Below are 27,266 nucleotides of genomic sequence, written 5' to 3'. Positions count from 1 at the left end.
CTCTGGGGCACCTGGCACTGGCCACCGTCAGAAAACAGGATATGGGGCTAAATGGACCTTTGGTCTGACCCAGTAGGGCCATTTTTATGTAAACTACAATACAGAAACATGTTTCCCACACCCCTCAGAAGCAGGGCAGAAGCTTGAGGGAGTCAGGGGTAACAGAGGAGCTGAGGAAAAGGGAAGTAATTGCTGGGAAGGAGCCTGGTAGTGAACGTGGAGGGTTGTTGGGTGTTTGTGTGAGAAGTATGGAACAGGGCTTTTTTGGGAGGGCGGGGGAGGAGGGGTGGAAGACGACACATGACTGTTAGGGATTTGGAGAGTCTCCCCCATGTAAACCTAGACTCTCCTATTCAGTCAGGCACATCTACCCCTGTCCCCGTGTCCCTGCACCCCACCTTCCCTCTGTCCCCATGCACCACCCTTCCCCATCCTCATGTGTCCCTGTACCCCCAGTCACCCCCAGCACCCATGCACCTCCACCCCCATTGTCCTTGCACCCACACTCAGCCATCTCCTGTCCCCATATGGCCCTGCAGGCCCATTCAGCCCCCACCCCAGTCAGTCCCCCCCACTAGCCTTTCTGAATCCCAGTCTATGTGACTCCCCAGTAACCCAGTGCAGCCAGCTCTATCTGTCCCTATGGTATCCAGTGCCTCCTCACCTGGCCAGACACATGGGAAGGGCACTGTGAGGAATGCAGCCTCTCTTCCTCCCTATCAGCTGCTGACTGCTATGACCCATGAACCAGCTGCCCTCTGTTCTGGCATCTTAGCAGCCCCTGGTGGGCAAAAGGCATAACTGCAGTGCCTTGCTGGCAGAATGTATTTTCTGCAGAGAAAAAAATATGCAGGGGATGTGAATTCTGCACATGCACAGGTGACAGAATTCCCCCAAGAGTAACTTTGCTAGTATCTCCTTCAGTTCGGGAAACAGATATAAATTTGACTACTTCTACTGGTGCTTCCCCTGCACTTCCAATCCAACTGATAACCTGTTTTATCTGGACTGAGCTTCAGTCCAAACTGCTGTCTCTGTTCAGGAAAATTGATTAAATACACTGTCTAGGCCAGTGGTGGGCAACCTGCAGCCCATCAGGATAATCTGCTGGCAGGCTGCAGGACAGTTTGTTTACAATGACCATCCACAGGCACAGCTGCCCGCAGCTCCCAGTGGCCACGGTTCACCGTTCCCAGCCAATGGGAGCTGCGGACGGCTGTGCCTGCAGACGGTCAATGTAAACAAACTGTCTCACGGCCTGCCAGCGTATTGGCCTGGCGGGCCGCAGGTTGCCCACCACTGGTCTAGGCCCAGTGAAAAATGATACTGTCATTCATCACACTGAAAGTAGTGTAGCTTAAGCCACAGGGTCCTACTATCTCTCCAATGGCTCTGTAACACAAGTTGAACAGGAGTGCCAGTACAGAACTTTGCAGTATTCTACAGGACAGCACTCTTGGTATAAATGAAAAATTGATCAAAACTACCCTCTAGATCTGTCCTGACAAACAAGACCCAAACCACCTAAGGAAAACTGTCTGTCATTACAAGGGCTCGTAGATGTCAACAATACCCCAGAGTTCACAGTTTAAAAAACTAGGAATGCAGAACAGCCTGCATGGATACTAGATTTTTGTCCACACTAGAAAGAGCTAAACTAGTGTGATCACTGCACTATTCATACCATAATCAGACATGGAACTCTAGTGACGTTGCTCCAGGAAATCTAAGGTGTCTTGATATTGTGAAAGTTGCTCTGCTGCAAACCTCTCATCCGACCCAAAAATGGAGTTAAGACAAGGTAATAGTTGACAAGATTCCTGCACCGGGGCTAATTTTAAAAGATGTTAACATCATGCCCTCCCAAATGTTGATAACCTCATCCATCAGCACAGTGCAGTGACCTAAAAAACAAAGGAAACAATAGTTTGCACATGACAAGCTTGAAATCTCTACCCTCATGCCTTCAAGCCTAACAATACGATCTAGAATTTATCTAGCTGCATGCCTAAAGCCAGAAACAACTCGAAACAGTACCACTGTCATCATGAAAATCACGGTCCTTGCCCAGACTGCAAACACTGTAAAGTATACACTAAGTAAAAAACTTTGTAATTTAACAATTACAAAATGAGTAAAGTTATTCTGCATATTAAATATAGGGGAAATCTTTGAGAAGTAATTTGTTTATATCTAGCTATCTTCTTATTGTGTTCTATTCTGAAGAAAGGATAAATTGTTCCCAAAACTTCTTGGGAAGGAGATTGCATACACATGAGCTTCTTCTACAGGAACAGAGTCACCACCCAACTTCTCATCTGTAAGAGTCTACCCTAACCAATCTGGTTTCCTTCCTCTTAGTGTTGGAGCAGCTTCTTTGCGTTCTTCTCCCTCCTTGATCTTAAGTGGGGTATGAATTTTTTACTCTTTGCAATTAGGTTTCAGCTTTTGGCAGTGGAGTTCCCCCAGCTTGGTCTGCAAGAAGGGGAATTCTATGGGTGGAGAGGAAGTTTCCTCCCTCCCCCCACAAATCATTTTTGGTGGGAAAAGGAGTAGAAATATAATTCTGTGGTCTACGTGACCATCTTTCTGACTGTAACAGGTAGTTATCTGGAGCTTAGCCAGGGAGAACCTATTTCAGGCTGTGGCCCCTGTAAACTTCCTTTTTGGATAACTAAAAAGAGTCAGGTAAGACTCTTCTTTTTCATTAATACAAAGAGGGGACCTGAGTCTGATTAGTTATATCATCCTCTTCCTGATCTCATTTCCATAAGCTAGATTGCCATATGTGCAATGGCAGTTGCATGTGTGTGTGTGTGTCTCACGCTCAAAAGAGGGGGAGGGTCAGTTTTGGAGTCATTCTAAGATTGCAGGAGAGACATCAATATACTCTTGAAAAAGGAAGCAGCAACCACAGAAGCAATTTTTGGACCGGATATGAACCAAAATGTTGGTCTGCAAGTTTCCTGCAGTTAAGATCTACTACATTTTATAATGCAATTAAGTATCAGATAGGAATCATGTATCTGAAATGATAACTCCAATACTTTTGTAATTAACTTTTTGATATCAAACATTGTCTTTGGCATGGAGGTTTGTTGAGTTACCTTCGGTGCTTGCTTATATTGCTGTTATTACTGTCATAAGCAGAACAACACTGAAAACTTCACGTTCTCAGTCTAATGCAGGGATCTCAAACTCAAACCACCACGAGGGCCACATGAGGACTAGTACATTGGCCCGAGGGCCGCATCACTGATACCTTTACATATAAAGATACAAAAGCCCCCACCTCTGCCCCCAGCCCCACCTCCACTCCACCCCTTCCATAAGGCCCCGCCCCTTCCCTGCCCCCATTCCAATCCCTTACCCAAAGTCCCCACCCCAATTCCACCCCCTCCCTGTCCCTATTCCAACCCCTTCCCCAAATCCCTGCCCCACCTATTCTCCACCTCCTCCCCTGAGAATGCAGCTCCCCGCTCCTCCCCCTTCCCTCCTGGAAAGCGCTAAGCACCGCCAAACAGCTGTTTGTCGGCGGGAAGCACCTGGAGGTAGGCAGAGGAGCAGGGAGGTGGCGCACTGGGAGGAGGAAGGGCGGCGGCAGCGGCAGGTGAAGGGAGCTTGACGGCTACAGGAAATAACTCCAGGGGGAGGGGGAAGTTTGGCAGGCTGCAGCAAATAACTCCGCGGGCCTCGTGTTTGAGACCCCTGGTCTAATAAACTACACTTCTAAATTCTGCTATAAGGATTTTTGTGCATAATTCTGGACTGGAATTTGAGAAGTTTGGGTTCAATTTCCTGGCTCTGACATAGGCTTCCTGTATGATTTTGCAAAATTCACTCAAGCCTTGCATAGACTACAAGTTTCCCAATCTCAACGAGTGCAGATGTAATGCTATTGAATATGGGTTAACTGTAAGTGCAGATCAAGGACAAACAGTATTCAGCATTTCAAAAAACAAAGGCTAAACCCTTAAAGCCCTTAATCTCTTTGTGACCCAAGCCTCATCTGTAAAATATGGATTGTGACGTTGCACTCCATATGTTTTATGGAAATATGTTTATAAGTGTGAATAAGATGTAACTGGAATACGCTTCGTGCAAAAGATCTCTTGTAAGGTATCATTACAAAGCTTATAATCTACCGAGTGTGTTCATCCTATTTGTATGAATGTATCATTCGTGTATCTGAAGCTATAGCTGAAGCTGAAGAAATATGAAGTATTACTCTGAAGTCCTATTGTAATTATGCAAAGTGTGGGCCATTAATGGTGGTTTAGAATCTTGATGGCTCCCACTGACCAGGACAGTTGGTTGTAAATGGCTCTGTTTACTTGTAAGCCTTCCTGTCCTCATATAAAAAGAAAAGGAGTACTTGTGGCACCTTAGAGACTAACAAATTTATTTGCGCATAAGCTTTCGTGAGCTACAGCTCACTTCATTGGATGCATGCAGTGGAAAATACATTGGGGAGATTTTATATACACAGAGAACACGAAACAATGGGTGTTACCATACACACCGTAACAAGAATGATCAGGTAAGGTGAGCTATTACCAGAAGGAGAGCTGGGGGGAGGGGTGTCAAGTATGTGGCGGGGGGACCTTTAGTAGTGATAATCAAGGTGGGCCATTTCCAGAAGTTGACAAGAACGTGTGAGGAACAGTGGGGGTGGGGGGGAATAAGCATGGGGATATAGGAATAAAGACTGGGGGTGGATGTGTCATTACACAAAGTAAAACTAAGTTAACTGTATCCAGTTTGCAAATTGATTCCAATTCAGCAGTCTCTTGTTGGAGTCTGTTTTTGAAGTTTTTTTGTTGAAGAAATCATAGATCAGAGAATATCAGAGTTGGAAGGGACCTCAGGAGATCATCTAGTCTAACCCCCTGCTCAAAGCAGGCACAATTCCCAGTTTTGTTTTGGGTTTTTTTTGCCCCAGATCCCTAAATGGCCCCCTCAAGGACTGAACTCACAACCCTGGGTTTAGCAGGCCAATGCTCAAACCACTGAGCTATTGCAACTTTCAGGTCTGTAATTGAGTGACCAAAGAGATTGAAGTGTTCTCTGACTGGTTTTTGAATGTTATAATTCTTGACATCTGATTTGTGTCCATTCATTTTTTTATGTAGAGACTGTCCAGTATCCCCGATAATGTCACAGCAAACCTGGTGGCTGAACTTTGTGACTTTGTCCTCACCCATAACTATTTCACATTTGGGGACAATGTATACCTTCAAATCAGCGGCACTGCTATGGGTACTTGCATGGCCCCACAGTATGTCAGCATTTTTATGGCTGACTTAGAACAACGCTTCCTCAGCTCTCGTCCCCTAATGCCCCTACTCTACTTGCGCTACACTGACAACGACTTCATCATCTGGACCCATGGAAAAGAAGCCCTTGAGGAATTCCACCATGATTTCAACAATTTCCATCCCAACATCAACCTCAGCGTAGAGCAGTCCACACAAGAGATCCACTTCCTGGACACTGTGCTGCTAATAAGCAATGGTCACATAAACACCACCCTATACCGGAAACCTACTGACTGCTATTCCTACCTACATGCCTCCAGCTTTCATCCAGACCACACCACAGGATCCATAGTCTACAGCCAAGCTCTACGATACAACCGCATTTGCTCCAACCCCTCAGACAGAGACAAACACCTACAAGATCTCTATCAAATGTTCTTACAACTACAATACCCACCTGCTGAAGTGAAGAAACAGATTGACAGAGCCAGAAGAGTATCCAGAAGTTACCTACTACAGGACAGGCCCAACAAAGAAAATAACAGAACACCACTAGCCATCACCTTCAGCCCCCAACTAAAACCTCTCCAATGCATCATCAAGGATCTACGACCTATCCTGAAGGACGACTCATAACTCTCACAGATCTTGGGAGACAGGCCAGTCCTTGCTTACAAACAGCCCTCCAACCTGAAGCAAATACTCACCAGCAACCACACAACAAAAACACTAACCCAGGAACCTATCCTTGCAACAAAGCCCATTGCCAACTCTGTCCACATATCTATTCAGGGGACACCATCATAGGACCTAATCACATCAGCCACACTATCAGAGGCTTGTTCACCTGCACATCTACCAATGTGATATATGCCATCATGTGCCAGCAATGGCCCTCTGCCATGTACATTGACCAAACTGGACAGTCTCTAAGTAAAAAAATAAATGGACACAAATCAGACATCAAGAATTATAACTTTCAAAAACCAGTCGGAGAACACTTCAATCTCTTTGGTCACTCCATTACAGACCTAAAAGTTGCAATTCTTCAACAAAAGAACTTCAAGAACAAGAGACTGCTGAATTGGAATTAATTTGCAAACTGGATACAATTAACTTAGACTTGAATAAAGACTGGGAGTGCATGTGTCATTACACAAAGTAAAATTATTTCCCCATATTTATTCCCCCCTCCCACCCCCACTGTTCCTCACACATTCTTGTCAACTGCTGGAAATGGCCCACCTTGATTATCACTACAAAAGATTTTTTTTCCTCTCTTGCTGGTAATAGCTCACCATACCTGTTCACTCTTGTTACAGTGTGTATAGTAACACCCATTGTTTCATGTTCTCTGTGTATATAAATCTCCCCACTGTATTTTCCACTGCTTGCATCCGATGAAGTGAGCTGCAGCTAACGAAAGCTTATGCTCAAATAAATTTGTTAGTCTCTAAGGTGCCACAAGTACTCCTTTTCTTTTTGCAGATACAGACTAACACGGCTGCTACTCTGAAACCTGTGTTCATGTAGGTGAGGCCGGAAAAAATGGAGGCTTGGGGCCTCACAGGACATGTGACCATGTCACCTGGTACTGGAATCCATCTTAAACCTGGTGCTTTTCCATTTAGGAGGAAGGGTGGGGACCCAGAGAGACAAAAGATTCCCGCCTTGTGCCAAAGCTATAAAAGGGGGTGGAAGAGAACAAAGGGGCTGCAGTCATGAGAAAACCCTTAGTTACCACCTGAGTTGGAACTAACAAGAATATACCAGGGGAAAAGATTGGGCCCAGACTAAGAAGGAGTCTAGTCTGTGAAAGAAGCTCACTGGAACATCTCTGAGGGTGAGATTTACCTGTATTCAGTTTCTTAAATGTATTAGGCTTAGACTTGCGAGTTTTATTTTGCTTGGTAACTTACTTTGTTCCGTCTACTATTACTTGACACCACTTCAATCCTACTATTTAATCTTAATAAAATCACTTTTGTTTATTATAAACACAGAGTAAGTGATTAAAACTTGGCGGAGCAAATAGCTGTGCATATCTCTGTAGCAGTGTTATAGAGAACAGACAATTTATGAGTTTATTCTGTATAAGCTTTATACAGAGTAAAATGGATTTATTTGGGGTTTGGATCCCATTGGGAGCTGGGTGCTGGAGATAAGTGACTTGCTGAGCAGTTTTTGGTTAAAGTCTGAAGCTTTGTGGGCGTGGACCAGACCTGGGTCTGTGTTGCAGCAGACTAGCATGTCTGGCTCAACAAGGCAGGGTTCTGGAATCCCAAGCTGGCAGTGGAAAATGGGCTCAGAGGTAATTCCAGCACATCAGGCGACAGCCTCAAGGGGGTCTCTGTGACTGAACCCATCCCAGGGATTATGCTCTCCTACCTCACAGGGTGTTGAGAAGATACATTCATTAACGTCTGAGGTGCTCAGATATTATGATGGCCTCTACTAGTATTTAAGATAATGAATTCTGATGCTATGAAGTTACAAAGAGCTTGTGTAATACAGAACTGAGTTAAATAAGTGTCACTCATTTATGAGCTGGAGACATTTCAAATTTTAGCTGCCACATTTGCATATGTAATGACTTGGGGGAAAGTACGAGAGAAGACTATACAGATACGATGGATTTCATCTAGTCCAGAAGATGTTAGGAGCATTTGCCATAAAAGACATTATATATATTGCAGTACTACCCAGGAAGCCCAGTCATGGGCCAGCATCCCACTGAGCTAGGCACTGCACACACAAGAAGAGTCCCAGTCCAACAAAGCTTACACTTTAAATATAGGACAAGAGAGTATTCAGATACAGACAGATGGGGGAGCACAAGGAAACACTGAAAGAATGCTGGTCAGCACGATGGACGGCAGTGTCAGCACACCAACTTCCTAATCATTTGTCAAGGCCCTGATAAGCTCCCTCTGCTGGGCACTTTCCAGACCACTATGAGGGGATCCATATGCTGGATCCCAGAGTCTGAACAGAAACACTTGCCCCTGGTTTGGGGTCCCTACACACACATTCAGGGTGCAGATCCTCTATCTACACTCCATCCTAAGAGTTTAGGACACATGGCCCACTGCCCAGTACTCTGGAACCAGTGCTGAAATTGGGTTACAGTTTAACTAGCTCAGTGGGGTATGTGACACGGTGTAGCATAACACATACAGACTTTGTACAGGACTCATACACAGCACTGTTCTTTAATAGCGTGAGAAACACACAGATCTATACAAAAATAAAAAACCCTATACACATTTCACTGCTTCAGTTTCCTCGCTGCTCTTTGGGCATTATTTGGGCTGTGGTCAGTGTCATCTGGGGTCATGCAAAGTCCTTCTGCTGTAGTGCATGGCCTGGGCTCTGAAACAGAGCCTTCTCTCCAGTTGGCCTCCTCTAACCTTGGCCAATACATTCCCTTCCCTGTCCTACCCAACCTTCCTGTATCTCGCCCCCAGGTTTATATGCCCCTCTTCTACACCAGGCTTCTTTGTTCTGTCTTTGATAACTTTTCACTGTTCCAAACCTCCTTCCTGCAGACCAATTTAGCCAAATTGATTTCCCAGCTCAGGCACACTCCTTAATGCAACTATTGTGTTGTCAGAGTGTAGCCATTAAAGTTGACAACTCTCCACTGGCCCGGGGCTGGGGAAGACATTCCACATTTACACAAGGGCATTCAATGATACAGAAATTTTCATAGCATCAACCATAATTCATAAATTGTATGTAGGTTCCCCAAATCACTATACCACTGTCAAACTGGGGTGGTTTTTGTCTGTTTATGTTTGGAAGGCATCACAGCAAAGGAGAGTTTTAAGAAGAAATCTGAAGGAAAACAATGAAGTGACTTTGCAGATGTCTGTTGGGAGCTCCTCCCGTGCCTGATGGGAGGCATGGGAGAACAAACTAAGGTGCCTGTTTGAGACACTGTAAAGAGTCACCTAATTTCTTTAGCAGACTAAGCATTTTACTGTACTGACTTTTTGAACATTTGTTACCCAACTTGCCGACTTGTCTTCATTTCCTTTCTCTCAAATGTCATTTGAAAAGGACTACTCTGTTACTTAATAGAGAAGGTAGTTTTGTTTTAAGAAAAACTAAACGAGTTTTTGAAACAGTCATAAATGCCCAGTAACAATTTTTTTCTGAATTCTACCTGGCATAAGGAAGAAGACTGTTCAATTTATCATCTTTTACTCACCCCAATTATAAAATATCACTAATTCCAGTTAATTTGAGCAATTTTGACTATTCAAGACGAATACATCAAATTGAAATGACTTAAAATTTTGTTTCACTACAGATTTGTTTTACGGTTGAAACAGATTACTTTACAAACTAAGTGTTTGGTTTTGTTTTTTTAAATGAGTTTCCTTTGAAACATGGCACCAAACCTGGTATTACTGTTTACACCCATGACAAAAAGGTAATGAAGACATACAGCGGAATTGGTTTTTGGTGACTGTAGCCAAATTGCACTGAAATTAATGAAGATTTTAACCTACTAGTCTAGCCACTCAGATTTTATGCAGGCAATGAGAACAATTAGGTCCATGAAACAAGTAATCATGAGCCTTACAAAGAATAGCAAATACCAAAATCTCAAGTGTTGCCTAATATCAGAATTTTAAGACATATGCACAAATAATTTAGACTTAAAATTAGGAAATTTGAAGAATGTCATATAGCCACTTTATTATCATAACACACAAAGGCCTCAGTCAGGATTAGTCCCCATTTTGCTTGGCACTGTATAAAATCTTATGAAGACAGTCTCTGCCTCAAAGTACTTAACTGGAGGATTCTCTGCACCTTGAAGTCTTTAAACCACGAGTTGAGGACTTCAGTAGCTCAGACATAGGTCAGGGGTTTGTTACAGGAGTGGGTCGGTGAGATTCTGTGGCCTGCATTGTGCAGGAGGTCAGACTAGATGATCATAATGGTCCCTTCTGACCTTAAAGTCTATGAGTCTATAACTAATCTGACACTTATGAAGTGGGTGCAACAAAGAGGAAGAAGAGGATATGGGGAAAGACCCGGGTAACAATAATAAGATGTTACCCCACAGATAAGAAACTTGGACAACTTGATTCCAAATCCTTCATTATTTCAATTTTTAAAAAAATATGGGGACAGATAAGGGGTGAGAAAAATGGCATTAATAAAAGAGGAGATAATAAACATAAGGGAGGAAGAGGGAAGGATGGAGAGCAAAAAATGACAGTGGAGGTTGAAGGAGAGAAGTCAGGAGCATGCAGCTAGTCAACAGATAATTACGCCTGTCATAAATATAAAGGGAAGGGTAAACCCCTTTGAAATCCCTCCTGGCCAGGGGAAAGCTCCTCTCACCTGTAAAGGGTTAAGAAGCTAAAGGTAACCTCGCTGGCACCTGACCAAAATGACCAATGAGGAGACAAGATACTTTCAAAAGCTGGGAGGAGGGAGAGAAACAAAGGGTCTGTGTCTGTCTATATGCTGGTCTTTACCGGGGATAGACCAGGAATGGAGTCTTAGAACTTTTAGTAAGTAATCTAGCTAGGTATGTGTTAGATTATGATTTCTTTAAATGGCTGAGAAAAGAATTGTGCTGAATAGAATAACTATTTCTGTCTGTGTATCTTTTTTGTAATTTAAGGTTTTGCCTAGAGGGGTTCTCTATGTTTTTGAATCTAATTACAGGGGGGATTTCTTTATTTCTATTTACTTTAATTTTTTATTAAAAGTCTTCTTGTAAAAAACTGAATGCTTTTTCATTGTTCTCAGATCTAAGGGTTTGGGTCTGTGGTCACCTATGCAAATTGGTGAGGCTTTTTATCCAACATTTCCCAGGAAAGGGGGGGTGCAAGTGTTGGGAGGATTGTTCATTGTTCTTAAGATCCAAGGGTCTGGGTCTGTAGTCACCTAGGCAAATTGGTGAGGCTTTTTACCAAACCTTGTCCAGGAAGGGGGGTGCAAGGTTTTGGGAAGTATTTTGGGGGGAAGGACGCGTCCAAACAGCTCTTCCCCAGTAACCAGTATTAGTTTGGTGGTGGTAGCGGCCAGTCCAAGGACAACGGGTGTAATATTTTGTACCTTGGGGAAGTTTTTGACCTAAGCTGGTAAAGATAAGCTTAGGAGGTTTTTCATGCAGGTCCCCACATCTGTACCCTAGAGTTCAGAGTGGGGGAGGAACCTTGACAACGCCCAAAATTCAAACCGTAAAAGGTAGTCTGCAAACTGGGATGTGGATGTGCCTCACCCTTTTTCCTACTTCTGCAAATGGTGCTTACTGGGCAAGCTGTGGTGCTTCTGTAGACTGACAACACTTCTGGGGGTTATCTTTCCCAGCCCACATGGAGTTTACCAGTGTTTAGTACCTTAAGTGGGGAGTTGTATTCCTGGAAGGCTGGGGGGAAAAGGGCCAACAGCACCAGGGCCCCATGCTCAGGGAGGTAGGCAACATTTCTGATGTCTGAATAAATAAAGTGAAATAGGAAGGGGTGGGGTCCCAACGAACCTGATGTACGAGGGTCCCAAATTGCTCTAGAGCACTGCTTGGCAACCTGCGGCCTATCAGGGTAATCCGCTGGCAGGCCGCAAGACACTTGGTTTACATTCCTGCAGCTCCCACTGGCTGGGAACGACGAACCACGACCAGTGGGAGCTGCGGGTGGCTGTGCCTGTAGATAGTCAATATAAACCAACTGTCTCGCAGCCTGCCAGCGGATTACCCTGACCACAGGTTGTCCACCACTGCTCTAGAGGGGACTGACTGGAAAGGATTCCCCCTCATCAAGTCATAGCAGAGGGGTGGCTTCACCAAACTGAAAAGGGGATCCTGTGCAAATGTGCATTGACTGATCCAGGCTTGATTTCTGTAGGTGTGACTGTACTCACTGACCCCAGCTAAAACCACTCCTGCTGTTCAGGCAAGAGACTCATTCTATATTTGCACAGGGCATACATAGCATTACAGGGCACTGAAGTTGGAGACTTTGGCAGTTACTGCAATACAAATAAATCTAACAATTTTCTCAGTCTCTACTCCTTGAATGTGCCAACTCCATTAGTGACAAAACAGTTATTACTGAGATTATGGGAAAAGCAGTTGATGGAAGAATTACAATGAAATAGTAATTTTTCAGACAAACAAGAAATTTGCATTTCTTTAAGCTGCATGCATAATGGCTGCAATCAACATTATACCAAACAATGACCTACTTTGTTTCCTTACAGCTATTCTATTTAGGTTTAATTCCCCATAATTCTTAAATTGTGTATTCCTTTCATCTCACCACCACCACTATTCTGACACACAAAAAAATAATGCATTGCTATTAGGGCTGTCGATCAATCGCAGTTAACTCACGCGATCAACTCAAAAAAAAAATAATCGCGATTAATCACACTGTTAAACAACAGAATACAAATTGAAATTTATTACATATTTTGGATGTTTTCTACATTTTCAAATATATTTATTTCAATTAAACACAAAATAAAAAGTGTACAGTGCTCACTTTATATTTTTTATTACAAATATTTGCACGCTAAAAAAAAAACAGTATTTTTCAATTCACCTCATGCAAATACTGCAATTGCAATCTCTTTATTATGAAAGTGCAACATACAAATGTATTTTTGTTACACAACTGTACTCAAAAACAAAACAGTGTAAAACTTTAGAGCCTACAAGTCCACTCAGTCCTACTTCTTGTTCAGCCAATCGCTCAGACAACCCACTTCTTAATTACAATGTCACCTGAAAGTGAGAACAGACATTTGCATGGCACTGTTGTAGCTAGCGTTGCAAGATATTTACGTGCCAGATGCGCTAAAGATTCACTATGCCTCTTCATCCTTCAGCCACCATTCCAGAGGACATGCTTCCATGCTGATGACACTTGTAAAAAAAATAAAAAATGCATTAATTAAATTTGTGACTGAACTCCTTGGGGAAGAACTTTATGTCTCCTGTTCTGTTTTACATGCATTCTGCCATATATTTTATGTTATAGCTGTCTCGGATGATGATCCAGCACATGTTGTTCATTTTAAGAACACTTTCCCTGCCAATATGACAAAATGCAAAGAAGATATCAATGTGATATTTCTAAAGATAGCTACTGCACTCGACCCAAGGTTTAAGAATCTGAAGTGCCTTCCAAAATCTGAGAGGAATGAGGTGTGGAACATGCTTTCAGACGTCTTAAAAGAGCAACACTTCAATCCGGAAACCACAGAACCCAAACCACCAAAAAGAAAAACAACCTTTTTCTGGTGGCATCTAACTCAGATGATGAAAATGAACATGCGTCGGTCCACACTGCTTTGGATCATTATTAAGCAGAACCCCATCATCAGCATGGACACATGTCCTCTGGAATTGTGGTTGAAGCATTAAGGGACATATGAATCTTTAGCGCATCTGGCATGTAAATATCTTGCAATGCCGGCTACAACAGTGCCATGCAAACGCCTGTTCTCACTTTCTGGTGACATTGTAAACAAGAAGTAGGAAGCATTATCTTCTGCAAATGTAAACAACTTGATTGTTTAAGCAATTGGCTGAACAAGAAGTAGGACTGAGTGGACTTGTAGGCTCTAAAGTTTTACTGTTTTATTTTTGAATGCAGGAGGGTTTTTGTACATAAATCTACATTTGTAAGTTGCACTTTCATGATAAAGAGATTGCACTACAGTACTTGTACTAGGTGAATTGAAAAATACTATTTCTTTTGTTTTTTACAGTGTAAATATTTGTAATAAAAAATATAAAGTGAGCACTGTACACTTATTTTGCATTGTAATTGAAATAAATATATTTGAAAATGTATTTGAAACATATTTGAAAATCCAAAAATATTTAAATAAATGGTATTCTATTATTGTTTCATCACAATTTCATTTTTTTAATGGCTTGACAGCCCTAATTGCTATTACACAAAATGAGACCAGCAACTCTACTCCCCATAAGCACTTGCACAAACTAGTGCTGTCTTGGTATGGGACGAGAAAGCAACTTTCAGTTTTCTTTTAACACATGAAGATGCAAACAAGTGACAGTGTTTTCAGTGGGGGAGGGGGAGGAGAGGGAGAGAAACAATCAGTAAGTTACCTAAACACAACTCAAACATCCTGATCAAAATGTTAAACAGAACTCTAAGATGTCAGCAACTAAAACATATTTACCTTTTCTATTATAATTCCACTCTGAAGTCTGAATAAAGTCCTTTTGAAAATGCAAAGGTCTGTTTATCACAATTTGCAGGAAAACTTCACCAGCACATTGACAGAAACAAAAAGAGCAGTAGAAAGGAAAACCTGTTTTCTCATATAACCTGTATTGAATGTTTTTTATAAACAAATCCTCTTCAACATTGTTTTTTACCTCTGATTGTTATTCATCTTGTGAACCCTTTAATATGCACAGGGAAGATGCTGAGAATTAAAAAGCCAAAGATCATCTTACTGCAACTAGACCTCTAAGGCTGGAATCTTACAGAGGGGAAAAAAGAAAAAGAAAAAAAAAAGGAGAAATGCTCACTATTACAGCAATGTTTTACTCTGAACATACACTGCTCAATATAATATGGGAAAAACAATGTAAACCTAACCAAAAGCGTTTGGCTTTTTGAGGGAAGAAAAAGTTATCTGTTCATACCTAGTTTGAAAATAACTAAAGAAAGCAAAAGGCTTACTGACTCTGGAAGCCCCTTATAGAAGAATTTACTGCAAACTCTGAAATTAGGAAAAGATAATATCAGTGGTAACTAGCAACAGGAAAGACAAAATATAGGTACAGTAGTATTTTCTTTTCACCACCAGAGGGATTTGAAGTGATAAATTTAATATGCTACTGATGGGGTAAGGTAGTTTGTTGCCATCAAACCTTAAAAAGCGCAAGGAGACTTCCAAACTTGGCTGCACATTTATAATGTCAACCAAAACTGGGCACAAACGTGAATTTTATCAACTTGCAGGCATCACTTTTTCCAAATGGTAGCAGATATCGTTGCAAGAAGCAACATATTCAACTACAAATATACAAGTCTCCATGCAAAGGAAGGGATGGAGAGAAGGATCCTAGGTGACTGAGATATCTCCGTGCACGGAGTGTAGCCCCACGACTGAGTAAACCGGTTGTGGGAGGTCTTGCGAGAGAAAAGGGGTGTGTGACACTTTGTGCAGCACAGTGACCTCCCGAGCCAGCCCGGGGGCGAGGGAAGCGCGCAGCCCCGTGACTGCCGGAGCCTCAGGGGGGGCAAGGGAAGGAAATGGCGTTAAGGGTGTAAACCGTGACTGACTGACGCGGGTGGGCACCGAGCCGGCTCTGGGAGGGAGGGGGGGGCCTTACCTGAGAGAGTTGCCTGGGGTTGGGGCAACCGAAGAGCGCGGAGCTGGAGCTGAAACTGATGGCCCCTCTGCGGCTGAGGACATGCTGCGGGACCGGCCTGTCCAGGGGCAGCACCGGCAGCTGGTAACATACTTCCATTGAAGAGCCTCTGCGCTCCGAGCAGCGCCAGGGCACCGGCCGCCGCACCTGCCTGCACCGGGAATCGCCGCAGCGCGACGGGGGCGGGGCGGCAAATGTGCCAGAAGGGATAAAACCAGCAATTAAAACACAGAGGGGCCCGGCTCCGCCTCACCCCCCGCCCCCGGGTCTGGACGGGTACCGGGCTCCTCCCTCCTCCTCCTCCGCCGCCCCAAGAGTCGCGTCTGGGCGGGCTGGTTCCTCCCCGGAGCCCGCAGGGGTCCTTGAGCCGCAGCCGCCGCAGGGGGGCGGGGAAGCGGGGCCGGCAGCTGAGTGCTGTCAAGGAAGGAGGCGGCGAGTCCCGGGCCGAGCCCCGCAGCGCGGCCGCTGCCTCCCGCTGTCTCTGCTGCTGCTGCTGCTGCTGGAGGGAGCCGCTGCCGCTGTTAGCCCCGCAGCCGGGCCGTCCGGGCGCCGCTCATGGAGGCGGGCGCTGGTGCCCGGGGGTCCGCTTTGGGTGAGACACACTCGGCACTGCTATTGTCCGGCACGAGGAGGCGGCGCGCGCTCCGGGCGGGAGGGGCCGGGGCGCTGCGGTCCCGAGCGAGCCAGTGGGCGGGGGGAGCCCGCGGGAAGGAGGGATGCTGCGCCCGGGCCGTCCGCACTGAGAACAGCCCCGAGCGCAATCGCCCAGGAAGAGGCACGAGCCGGACGGACTCTGCGTGTGTGTGTGTGTGTGTGTACGCGACGCGCGAGCCCGGCCGGCTCCACGCAAATCGTCATCACGTAACGGCGACGGGGGGATGTTTTGGAGACAAGCGGTGCGGTGCGGTCCGGGCCAGTTCGACTCTCTTTTGCGCATGCGTGATATTTTCGCGGCTTGGGATCTTTCTGCCGTGCTAGAGCTGGTTGCAAGTGGAGCGCGCGCCTAGCGCCGCCCGAGCTCAGCGTCTGGGCCGCTGCCCCACTGGTGAACGGGGGGTGAGGGAGGGGAAGGAGAAAAGCAGACTAAGAACGTTTCCCGCGTAATCTCAGCCCAGCCACGCCCCTGCTCGCTGTGTGTGGCCCAGGCCCGAGTCCGGGGGTGTGACGGTAACATGGGCGGCGGCGGCGCCGCACGTTAGACCCTCTTCCAGGGGGGCCTCAGGGCTGCCGGCCAGATACTGGGCAGCGGCTCTGGGGACAGCTGTGTTCAGCAGCGTCTCAAGCCTGCCTGATTCCAGCGGGAAACAGCAACCTGCTGAGCTGGGAGCAGGAGCTGCGGGTCCTGCTCTGGCAGGTGACCATAGGTCCATGTTTTCTGGGGACAGTCCCTGTCTGAGGCACTGTATCCCTAGGTAAACAATGTCCCCAGAAGAGTCCCCGGTTCACAAAACTCGTCCCTGAATACCGTTGTGATGTGAATACCCTTTCTTCTTCTTCCAGTCCTGTCCCTGTGGGTGCTCCACTCTAGGTGTCGGTGCGTCCCAGAGCTGTTGATTGGAGATTTTCGGTAGCAGTGCCTGGTCGGGACGCACACACTCAGTTGGTATCTCCTGTCTCGCTGGTCTCTTCCTGAGCGCCTGCAACCCGCACCCCCCAGTTCCTTCTCAACCGTCCCCGGCTGAAGATGGGACTTGAGGCACTGCTGCTTCTCTTCCCTGGTCTCTGTGGGGGAAAAAAGTATCAAAGAATATAAAAATAGTTATTAGTTACATCCTAGTTGTTTCCCTTCCTTTAGTGTAGTTACATAGTTAATTACTTAGTTAAAAAAAAAAACCTTCCCTCCTTCTGAAACACTTTCCCCTGCCATTTCTAGTTCACAATGCTTCAGGATTCAAAAAGTGTGTTTCCTGTCAGGACTCCATGACACGATCCGATGGGCGCTCACATTGTATGAAGTGCCTCGGGGAAACCTACATTCCCACTGTACGAGCCTCAAGTCAGGGGCTCAGCGTGACAGGAACCTGCGGCTTAAAATGCCTCTGATGGAAAAATCCCTGCAGCCGCTCCTACACAGTCCCCGGCCAGATCCGAACCAGTGGGGAGCGCAGCCCAGGGAGCAGGAGCAATAGTTCCTAACTGAATGTGACCTATCAGTACCACCTGAGCTTAACTATCCACTCCTGGATACACAGGGCTCACTCTTCGAACAGCCGCTCTCACCACCTGAACTGGCTACCTTCGCTGACAGCAAACCCAATATACAGCAGCAGGTGGAGTTCTCCCCATCTGCCTCTCCTCCTTCACCAGACCCTCTTCCACCTCAGGCTATGGTCCTCCGCCACCAGCCTCAGTTTCCCAACTTCGCCCTCCCATGGACGGCATCTGGGTTCTCCTACCCTATGCCTTGACCCCAGTGGTACCCTTGGCCCCATCCTCCTACCACTCATCCTCAGACCTCTTCCACGAAACCACTACCTGCTTTTGTGCCTCGATCTCCAGCTCCGTCCACTTCTAGAGTACCTGAACCACCTCCTGAGAACATGAGCTACGAACCATATCCTGACTCACCGACCTCTAATTCTCCATCTGCTCCAGACGGAGCCCTCTCCCCCACGCCTCCACAGAACGTGGACAACTGTAAACAATTTCAAGAGCTTTTCAAGAGGGTGGCACTCAGTCATGACATCCCCCTAGAAGGGATTCAGGAGACACAACACAAACTTCTCAGAATCCTTCAACCCTCTGCACCTTCAAAGATCGTGGTCCCTATAAATGAAGCACTCCTGGAACCAGGTGACACTCTGGCAAACTCCAGCTTCTTTATTACCTACCTGCAGAAAGGCCGAACGTAAATACTATGTTCCTGCTAAGGATGCTGACTTCCTATTTCTCACCCACAATCGAACTCTCTCATCATGGATACAGTCGCACAAAGGATGAAACAGCCACAATATCGGCCCACCGTGCAAGACAAGGACCTTAAACGCCTTCACGTCTTGGGATGCAAGGTTTATATGTCCTCCACTTTACAATTCAGGATTGCAAACCACTCTGCACTCCTCGCCAGCTATGACTTTGATAACTACAATAAACTTTTTTAATTTGCCTCCTACATTCCAGAGGATAGGAAAACGGACTTCAAATCAATTCTGAGCGAGGCCCCATCCCTCTTCAGGGACCCCTCCCACAAGCACCTGCTTCACATAGAAGTGGAACCTGTGCCGACGCAACATTGAGGGAAAGGGTTCTACTCTCATTTCTTCCTGACCCAGAAAAAGACCAGGGGATGGAGGCCTATACTAGATCTACGCCGACTGAACAAATTTGTGAGTATACAAAAATTCAAGATGGTCACACTGGGCACAATAATTTCTGCACTGGATCAAGGGGACTGGTTCACAGCCCTCGACCTACAGGACGCTTATTTTCATATATCAATTCATCCAGCTCACAGACGCTTCCTACGATTCACAATCGGTCACGACCATTTTCAATTCAGAGTTCTTCCTTTTAGTCTCTCCACAGCGCCAAGAGTCTTTTCTAAAACTCTAGCCGTGGTCGTGGCTCACCTCCACAAACATGGAATCACGCTTTTCCCCTACCTGGACGATTGCCTCATTAAAGGCAACTCCTATGGCGAGACACTTCAAGCTACCCGTTTCACCATCTCCCTCTTTCACAACCTAGGCCTCCAAATAAACATCCAAAAATCCACCCTGACAGCTACACAGCAGATCGAGTTCATCGGAGCTCATCTAGCTCAAGCCAGAGCAGAGCCTCACTCCCATATCACAGATTCCTTGCTATCATGCAGCTTATACGCGTGCTCGCTATTCGTCCCAGGACACAGACAGGAATCTGTCTACAGCTCCTTGGTCACATGGCAGCCACCATCTTCGTGGTCCAGTATGCCAGGCTACACATGATGTCTTCAGGGTTGGCTCAATTCCAATTTCAAACCCAACAGATGCACCTTAGGGACGCTGCTAACTCCTCCTCCCAATGTTCTAGCTTCCCTACATTGGTGAACAAGACCAGAAAACCTCTGCATGGGGGTTTCCTTCCAGCAATGATCCCCAACGCTCATTCTCACCACGGATGCTTCCCTAATCAGTTGGGGAGCGCATCTAGGGGGACAGAGGGCACAAGGCCGGTGGTCCGCATCAGAAACGCACCTACACATAAATCTCTTAGAGGTCAGAGCAATGGGGTGAGCGTGCCTTTACTTTCTTCCCCTCATAAAGAACAAATCTGTTTGGGTCTTAACAGACAACATAGCATGTATGTACTACATCAACAGACAAGGGGGAGCAAGATCACATTCCATTTGCATGGAAGCCATCCGACTAGGGAATTGGTGCATACAACATCAAGAACAAATCATCGCTTCCTACCTAGCAGGCTGCCACAACACTACTGCAGATGCACTCATCAGACACTTCTCAACAGAACACGAATGGGAACTGCATCCCGCAATACTTCAACAGCCCTTCTCCCTCTGGGGCATCCCGTCAATAGATCTCTTTGCCACACCCCAGAATCGAAAATGTCAGCTGTTTTGCTCCAGAGCGGGACTCGGGACTGCATCCCTAGGAAACACGTTCCTCATCCCGTGGAACAACTCTCTCTACGCCTTCCCACCAATCCCTCTGCTACACAGGGTTCTTCGGAAGATTTTAGATGACAAGGCCTGGATCATCCTTATTGCCCCAGCTTGGCTGAAACAGACGTGGTATCCTTACCTCCTCCGCATGTCCTCCCATCATCCACGGGCTCTCCCCAACAGGCCAGATCTTCTTTCCCAAGACAACAGACAGGTTATTGCCCCAGCTCCAAAAGCTCCACCTAACAGCCTGGTTCCTTCATGGTTCCAGACCCATGAACTAGCCTGTTCCGAGCAAGTCTGATACATCCTCCTGCACAGTAGAAGAGACTCCACTCATAAAACTTACCTGCAGAAGTGGAAGCGTTTCACCCCCTGGTGCTCACGTAATCACTTAACGCCCAATACAGTGACCCTCCCTAACATTTTGAACTACCTCCTGAAACTAAAACAGGATTGACTTTCGCTCAGCTCCATCAAAGTACACCTGGCGGCGCTTACCACCTTCCATGACATGTTAGAAGCTTATTCACTCTTTACCTACCCCACCATAAAATGATTTCTCACAGGCCTGCAAAATCTCTACCCTGAAATTTACCCAATGGCAGCTACATGGAATCTTAACCTCGTTCTTCACGCTCTCATGAAACCTCCATTCGAGTCTCTGGCTACCTCCTCTCTTCTCCATATGTCCATGAAAGTAGCTTTCCTAGTCGCAATAACATCTACAAAGAGAGCAGGTGAAATAAGCACCCTGATGGCCCATCCTCCCTACACAATCTTCTTCAAAGACAAAGTCACTCTGAGACCACATCCTAAATTTCTGCCTAAGGTGGTATTCACCTTCCACTTTAACCAACCAATATACGTGCCTACTTTTTATCCCAAACCTCACAAGATTCCACACGAGGCATCCCTGCATACTCTCGATGACAGGCGAACAATCACATTTTACTTAGACAGGATTAAGCCATTTCATAAATCTCCACAACTCTTTGTCTCCATCACCGAGAGATTGAAAGGTACAGCTGTCTTTAACCAACGTCTGTCCAAGTGGATCTCTGACTGCATCAGGTCCTCTTACCGTATTCAAAATATTCAACCGCCCAAAGGCATTAGAACTCATTCCGCTCGAGCTACGTCAACATTTGTTGCCTTCGTACATAACGTACCCATTTCTGACATCTGTAGAGCGGCTACATGGTCATCTGAACACACGTTTGCCAAACACTATGCTATCATGCAAGATACCACGGCAGACACCATAGTAGGCCATAAAGTACTCTCTACAGTACTCGCTGCCGCATCTCCAAAGTCCCACTGACCATAGTGGGTACTGCTACACATTCACCTAGAGTGGAGCACCCACAGGGACAGCACTCGAAGAAGAAGGGGAAGTTACCCACCTTGCAGTAACTGAAGTTCTTCGAGATGTGTGTCCCTGTGGGTGCTCCACTCCCCACCTTCCTCCCCTCTACTTTTGAGTACTAGTATAATCGCTCCATGGTAGAGAAGGAACTGAGGGGGGTGTGGGACGCAGGCGCTCAGGAAGATTCCAACAAGACGGGAGATACCAACTGAGCACCTGCGTCCCGGCCAGGCACTGCTACTGAAAATCTCCGATCAACGGCGCCGGGATGCACCGACACGTAGAGTGGAGCACCCATGGGGACACACATCTCAAAGAACTTCAGTTACTGCAAGGTGAGTAACTTCCCCTTATGTTGATTATTTAGTTAATATGTCTAATGCATAAATGAGTTAGAAATATCCAGAACATTTCTATTGTTATTATTACTATTAGCTCTGATACAGATGATACAGCACTATTGCAGTTGCCATAGCTACGACAATGGCTGAATGCCATATGACATAGAACACAATTGAGATTCAGTGTAAAGTAAAAATGGCATTGTCAAAAAAGAGCAAATGCTGCTTTAACAACCTAGCTTTCAAAGGATTTTCCATATTTATGACCAACTGGAAAAGAAACATCTGTATTATACTCAATATGCCAGTCAGTATTTTCCATTTTGAGTGGAGGCAGGACATCTGTAAAAGAACAGGAAGGTGACATTAAACACAAAGCTGCTCTGACAGCACATGCCAGTTCAACTTCTTTTACCAATTTTTTTCACAAAAGTTGAGCAAACACAGTGAGTATAACTTTGGTTTGCCAAGAAGGAATATATGCGTATCATACTATTAGACATAATCACAGTTTCAAATTAATGGACTGTAATTCCAATTTAAATAAAATTCAGCAACCCAAAATTCTTGTGTGCCCTGACAAAGTGTGAAGCAATAGTTGCAAATGTTTTTGCTCCATGCACAAATGATGAACTAATTGACAACCAGAAAGATGTTGAATATGTGTCAGTGTGTGCAAACGTAATGAATCACAGACGTAAAATTGCTTCCTGTCTTGGTTTACTATTTCAAGGTTTATGAAGGCTTTTTTTGTGTGCAAACTAAATGTTGTTGAACTTTTGCTGAAGACATCAGAACTTATTGCAGCTGAAATAATACAAATAATGTGAATAAGTATGGAATCGAAAGTAAGGTTGTGGTATTCTCAGAAGATAATACAAACAAATCTTTGGCAGCATATACAAACGTGGAAAAAGAAAATTTACACACCAAAGTAAAGACAGGTTTCAGCGTAGCAGCCGTATTCGTCTGTATCCGCAAAAAGAACAGTAGTACTGTCATAAATATAAAGGGAAGGGTAAACACCTTTAAAATCCCTCCTGGCCAGAGGAAAAACCCTTTCACTTGTAAAGGGTTAAGAAGCTAGGATAACCTTGCTGGGCTAGGAAGGAACCCACTCTGAACTCTAGGGTACAGATGTGGGGACCTGCATGAAAACCTCCTAAACTCACTTTTACCAGCTTAGGTTAAAACTTCCCCAAGGTACAAACTATTTTACCTTTTGCCCTTCTACTTTATCGCTGCCACCACCAAACGTCTAACAGATGTATAACTGGGAAAGAGCCCATTTGGAAACGTCTTTCCTCCCAAAATCCTCCCAAACCTTACTCCCCCTTTCCTGGGGAAAGTTTGATAAAAATCCTCACCAATTTGCATAGGTGAACACAGACCCAAACCCTTGGATCTTAAGAACAATGAAAACGCAATCAGATTCTTAAAAGAAGAATTTTAATAGAAGAAAAAGTAAAAGAATCACCTCTGTAAAATCAGGATGGTAAATACCTTACAGGGTAATTAGATTCAAAACATAGAGAATCCCTCTAGGCAAAACCTTAAGTTACAAAAAGACACAAAAACAGGAATATCCATTCCATTCAGCACAGCTTATTTTCTCAGCCACTTAAAGAAAACAGAATCTAACACATATCTAGCTAGATTACTTACTAAATTCTAAGACTCCATTCCTGTTCTGTCCCCAGCAAAAGCATCACACAGACAGCCACAGAGCCTTTGTATCTACCCCCCCCCCCAGCTTTGAAAGTATCTTGTCTCCTCATTGGTCATTGTGGTCAGGTGCCAGCGAGGTTATCCTAGCTTCTTAACCCTTTACAGGTGAAAGGGTTTTTCCTCTGGCCAGGAGGGATTTTAAAGGTGTTTACTCTTCCCTTTATATTTATGACAAGTACTTGTGGCACCTTAGAGACTAACAAATATATTAGTCTCTATATTATTTATTTATAAATTAGGTAGTCTCTAAGGTGTCACAAGTACTCCTGTTCTTTTTGCAAAGTAAAGACAAGCTTTAAAAGGGAAGTGGTAGGCCTTGGATGTTTTGCTCACATCATGCACAACTATGCCCAAACAAAATCCCAGTAGACGTTGAGAGCATTCTAATTAAGATTTTTGGATATTTTCATATATTCACTGTTTGTGTGGAAAGATTGAAAATGTTTTGTATGTGGGACAAGAATATCAGAGTGTAGTGAGACACAGTAATGTCAGATGGCTGTTGATATTACCTGCTTTAGAGAGGATCCTTCAACTTTGAGTCGTTGAAGTCATTTTACTTGTCAGACTAAAAGTGTCCAGAAGTTCTTCAAAAAGTATTTGAAGACTCATGTACCAAACTCTGGCTTGCTTTTATCCATGCAAACATGACACTTTTTAATGAGACAATCAAATCATTTGAGGGACATGATCGCTGTGCAGTAGAGTCAGCCGAAATCTTAAACAATCTTGAAAAGAAGCTGGTTACAAAGTCTGAAGAAGCCTTTATGCCTGGTTTAGTGAGAAAATTACTTAGAGCAGTGGTCCCCAAACTTTCTACCTCATGCCTCCCCTTACCATTCTCCCTCCCCCCGGAGCCAGGGCCAGGAGCAAGGATGTGGTTCTGGAATGGGGGGATGCAGACAGGGATAAGGGGGCCAATTCTGGGGCCACAGCTGGGGGCGGGGCCGGGAGTGGAACTGAGGCCAGGGCCAGCAGAAGACCGGGGTGGCACTCCCTCCCTACCCACCGTGGGGGCTAGCCCGGGCCCCAGCCATGCGCCTCCCAGTTTGGGGACCTCTGACTTAGAGACCTAGAAGAAGCAGGCATCATGCTGCCTTAATGTGTCAAGATCTTTCCTCAGTGCAGCCATAAAATACATACGTGCATGGGGAAAGCATATAGATGATTTGAGAGATTTGAAGTGTCTGCTTTTAAAGAAAGTTTCTTTACGATCCGAGATTGAAACAGCAGCTGAGTTACTGCTGAAGTAATGCCAGAATATGACAATTAACGAGGATGCACTGTTTGATGAAGTAACTCTGTTAAACGAGTGTGTGACAGGGAAACTGTGAATGGAATGACACAGCTACAACGATTACAGTATGTGGCAGATGGGATGAAGTAAACAAGCATTTCAGGGAATCCTCAGTACCACACACAAATATAAAAAAAAAATGGCAGAACTGATCCTGTGCCTGCCTGGCAGTAATGCTTCAGTTGAGAGGGTGTTTTCTGTCATGAATGACCTGTAGACAGCAGAAAAATCCAGATGCAACGTTGAAATTGTGAAAGCCATTCTCATTGTCAAAACAAACTTCATTTTACCCTGTCTTGAGTTCTTCAACAAACTGAGCAAGAACATTAACATTCTAAAACAAATACACTCATTTGAGAAATACAGCTATTAATCCACAAGCTTTTCTAGTGCTGCTAGCATTGGGAATACTGGTGAGTACAATTTCTTATGTGGGTCCAGGGGTGGGAGTTTTCCATCTATAGACTATTTCTATTTCCTAGCCATTTGGGGGGAACTCTGAAAAATTAAGAGGGACTCTTTTGTATTACTATACGTATAAACTGTTTAAAACCATTGTTTTATAATGTGCCACTAGGTGGTGAATGTCCTTTCTGTTAATTCTCATTTAAATTATTGCACTCTTTATATCCAAATTATTGTCGATTGTGTGGCTGTGTGTAGGTTGATGCAGGTTAGTCTCTAGGTGGATTCCACTAGCAGAAGCAATAGTCATCATACTGGCTTTCTTGAAACATGGAGATAACACTGCACTCATTGATAAATCTGTGAAAAATAAATGGCTTTGGCAGTGGTGTGACAGAAGGGATTCTTTAAATAGTGTGTATGGACAGCGGGAACAGAAAACTCACAGTCCTGAATGGTGTTTCAGTATCTTTTGGAACTGGTGTCTGAATGCGCTTCTTTAGTACTGTCACACCCACAATGGTTGAATGCATATTTGTTTTGTATTTGTAGTTTATATGTGCAACTGTTAAAATATAAGCTGCTAAAAAAATTAGCTTCGCTATGCTCCACAACTTACATTTCAAGTCTGCTCCCACCCCTGTGTGTCCCCAGATTGATTTACAAAATATGGTCACCTCTAGAGCCCACTATAGGGTAAGCCCCAGATAGGAGGCAGAATCAGCAACTAACAGGGGCAAATGAGAGCTGAAGGGGGCTGAATGGGGGAGGATTTGGAAATGGACAGAATGGGGCCCAGAGACTACTACAAAGGAACAGAGGGGAATGGGGGAGGCTTTCTTAAACCCCTCAGGCCCAGGTGCCCGCTACCCCCCAGATCTCAGACTGTCACCACTGTGTTTTCCCCAGAAGACATTCCCTCACCCAAAAGCCTCTTCCCCACATAGCAGGGGTGAGGAATGCTGGCTGGGCAGCCTAAGATGCAAATCAGTTCATTAAATTAAGTTGCATAAAATGTCACAGATGGAGCTGAATGAAACTCAGCAGCTGTTATGGTGACCACTTACCCCATCACTTAACTTCCCTAATACAGTCCCTGTGTCCTACATCCCATCTTAGATCAATATAAGGCTGTCCTCTGTTGCTTCACACCACACAGTGATATGTCACTTCCTCTCCCCAATAAAATCGTCAAAAATTGGCAAGCTGGGTGTACAGCTTTCAGTACTGCTTCCCCCCCGCCCCGCAAAGCATTCAAAAATCTTGAATCAAACACAAAAAAACACAAGATTGTCTTAAAAATCATGATATTTCTTAAAAGTAATATATTTGGGAAGGGGTAATATGATTTTGAACTTTTATAGTTCACATTATCAAGGTTTTCTTTGCAGTCAGGAGACCTTAAAACTTACTTCATTTTTTTTTTTAATGAAAGCTGAGATTCTCACATAATCACAGGATTCTAGTAGCTGTGACTTTAAGAAAAACATATTGAAAATATGATAGCTACATAGATTAGATTAGAAAGGGCAGATAAAACTATATTCATTTGTTGTTTCACTCGTAGAGAACAACTTTTTTTCTCCCTCCCTCCCTGGAGCTTTTTTTTTTTTTTTTTAATATTCAGCTTTTATTTCTCTACAGTGAAAATTCATAAATATAGCATTATAGAGAAGGGAACATTTCTGGGGTTTGAGTAACATATTTTACATTCATTTAATATTTATAGTATATATTTTGATACTACAAGTGTAAAAAATAAATACAATGGTATGTGCTTCAACATTCCTTTCAGCTCCATGCACATTTCCTCTGACTGGCTGAAAGTGGGCCTTTAAGGATCCAGCAGTGCTCATATTGAGCAAGCATTCCTCTGAA

General features: G+C 44.7%; 2 protein-coding genes across 3 annotated transcripts in view; one reads left to right on the top strand and one right to left on the bottom strand.

Annotated features, from left to right (window-relative positions):
- PDE7A (phosphodiesterase 7A) overlaps positions 1 to 16,492 on the bottom strand; it is a 139,237-nt gene extending 122,745 nt beyond the window's left edge. For both annotated transcript variants that reach the window (XM_073331008.1, XM_073331009.1), the window contains exon 1: positions 15,607 to 16,492. In XM_073331008.1, the coding sequence (XP_073187109.1) occupies positions 15,607 to 15,744 (138 nt within the window). In that variant the 5' untranslated portion in view covers positions 15,745 to 16,492. The remainder of the gene's footprint in view (positions 1 to 15,606) is intronic.
- Positions 16,493 to 21,635: 5,143 nt separating this feature from the next.
- Positions 21,636 to 27,266, top strand: part of DNAJC5B (DnaJ heat shock protein family (Hsp40) member C5 beta) — a 93,032-nt gene continuing 87,401 nt past the window's right edge. Inside the window, exon 1 of the mRNA XM_073331019.1 lies at positions 21,636 to 21,952. The gene's annotated coding sequence lies outside the window, so the exon portion shown is untranslated. The remainder of the gene's footprint in view (positions 21,953 to 27,266) is intronic.

This window comes from Lepidochelys kempii, chromosome 2 (genome assembly GCF_965140265.1).
Source record: "Lepidochelys kempii isolate rLepKem1 chromosome 2, rLepKem1.hap2, whole genome shotgun sequence".
Lineage (NCBI taxonomy): Eukaryota > Metazoa > Chordata > Testudines > Cheloniidae > Lepidochelys > Lepidochelys kempii.
Note: the sequence above shows the minus strand (reverse complement) of the source record. Positions and strands in the feature narration are given on the sequence as shown.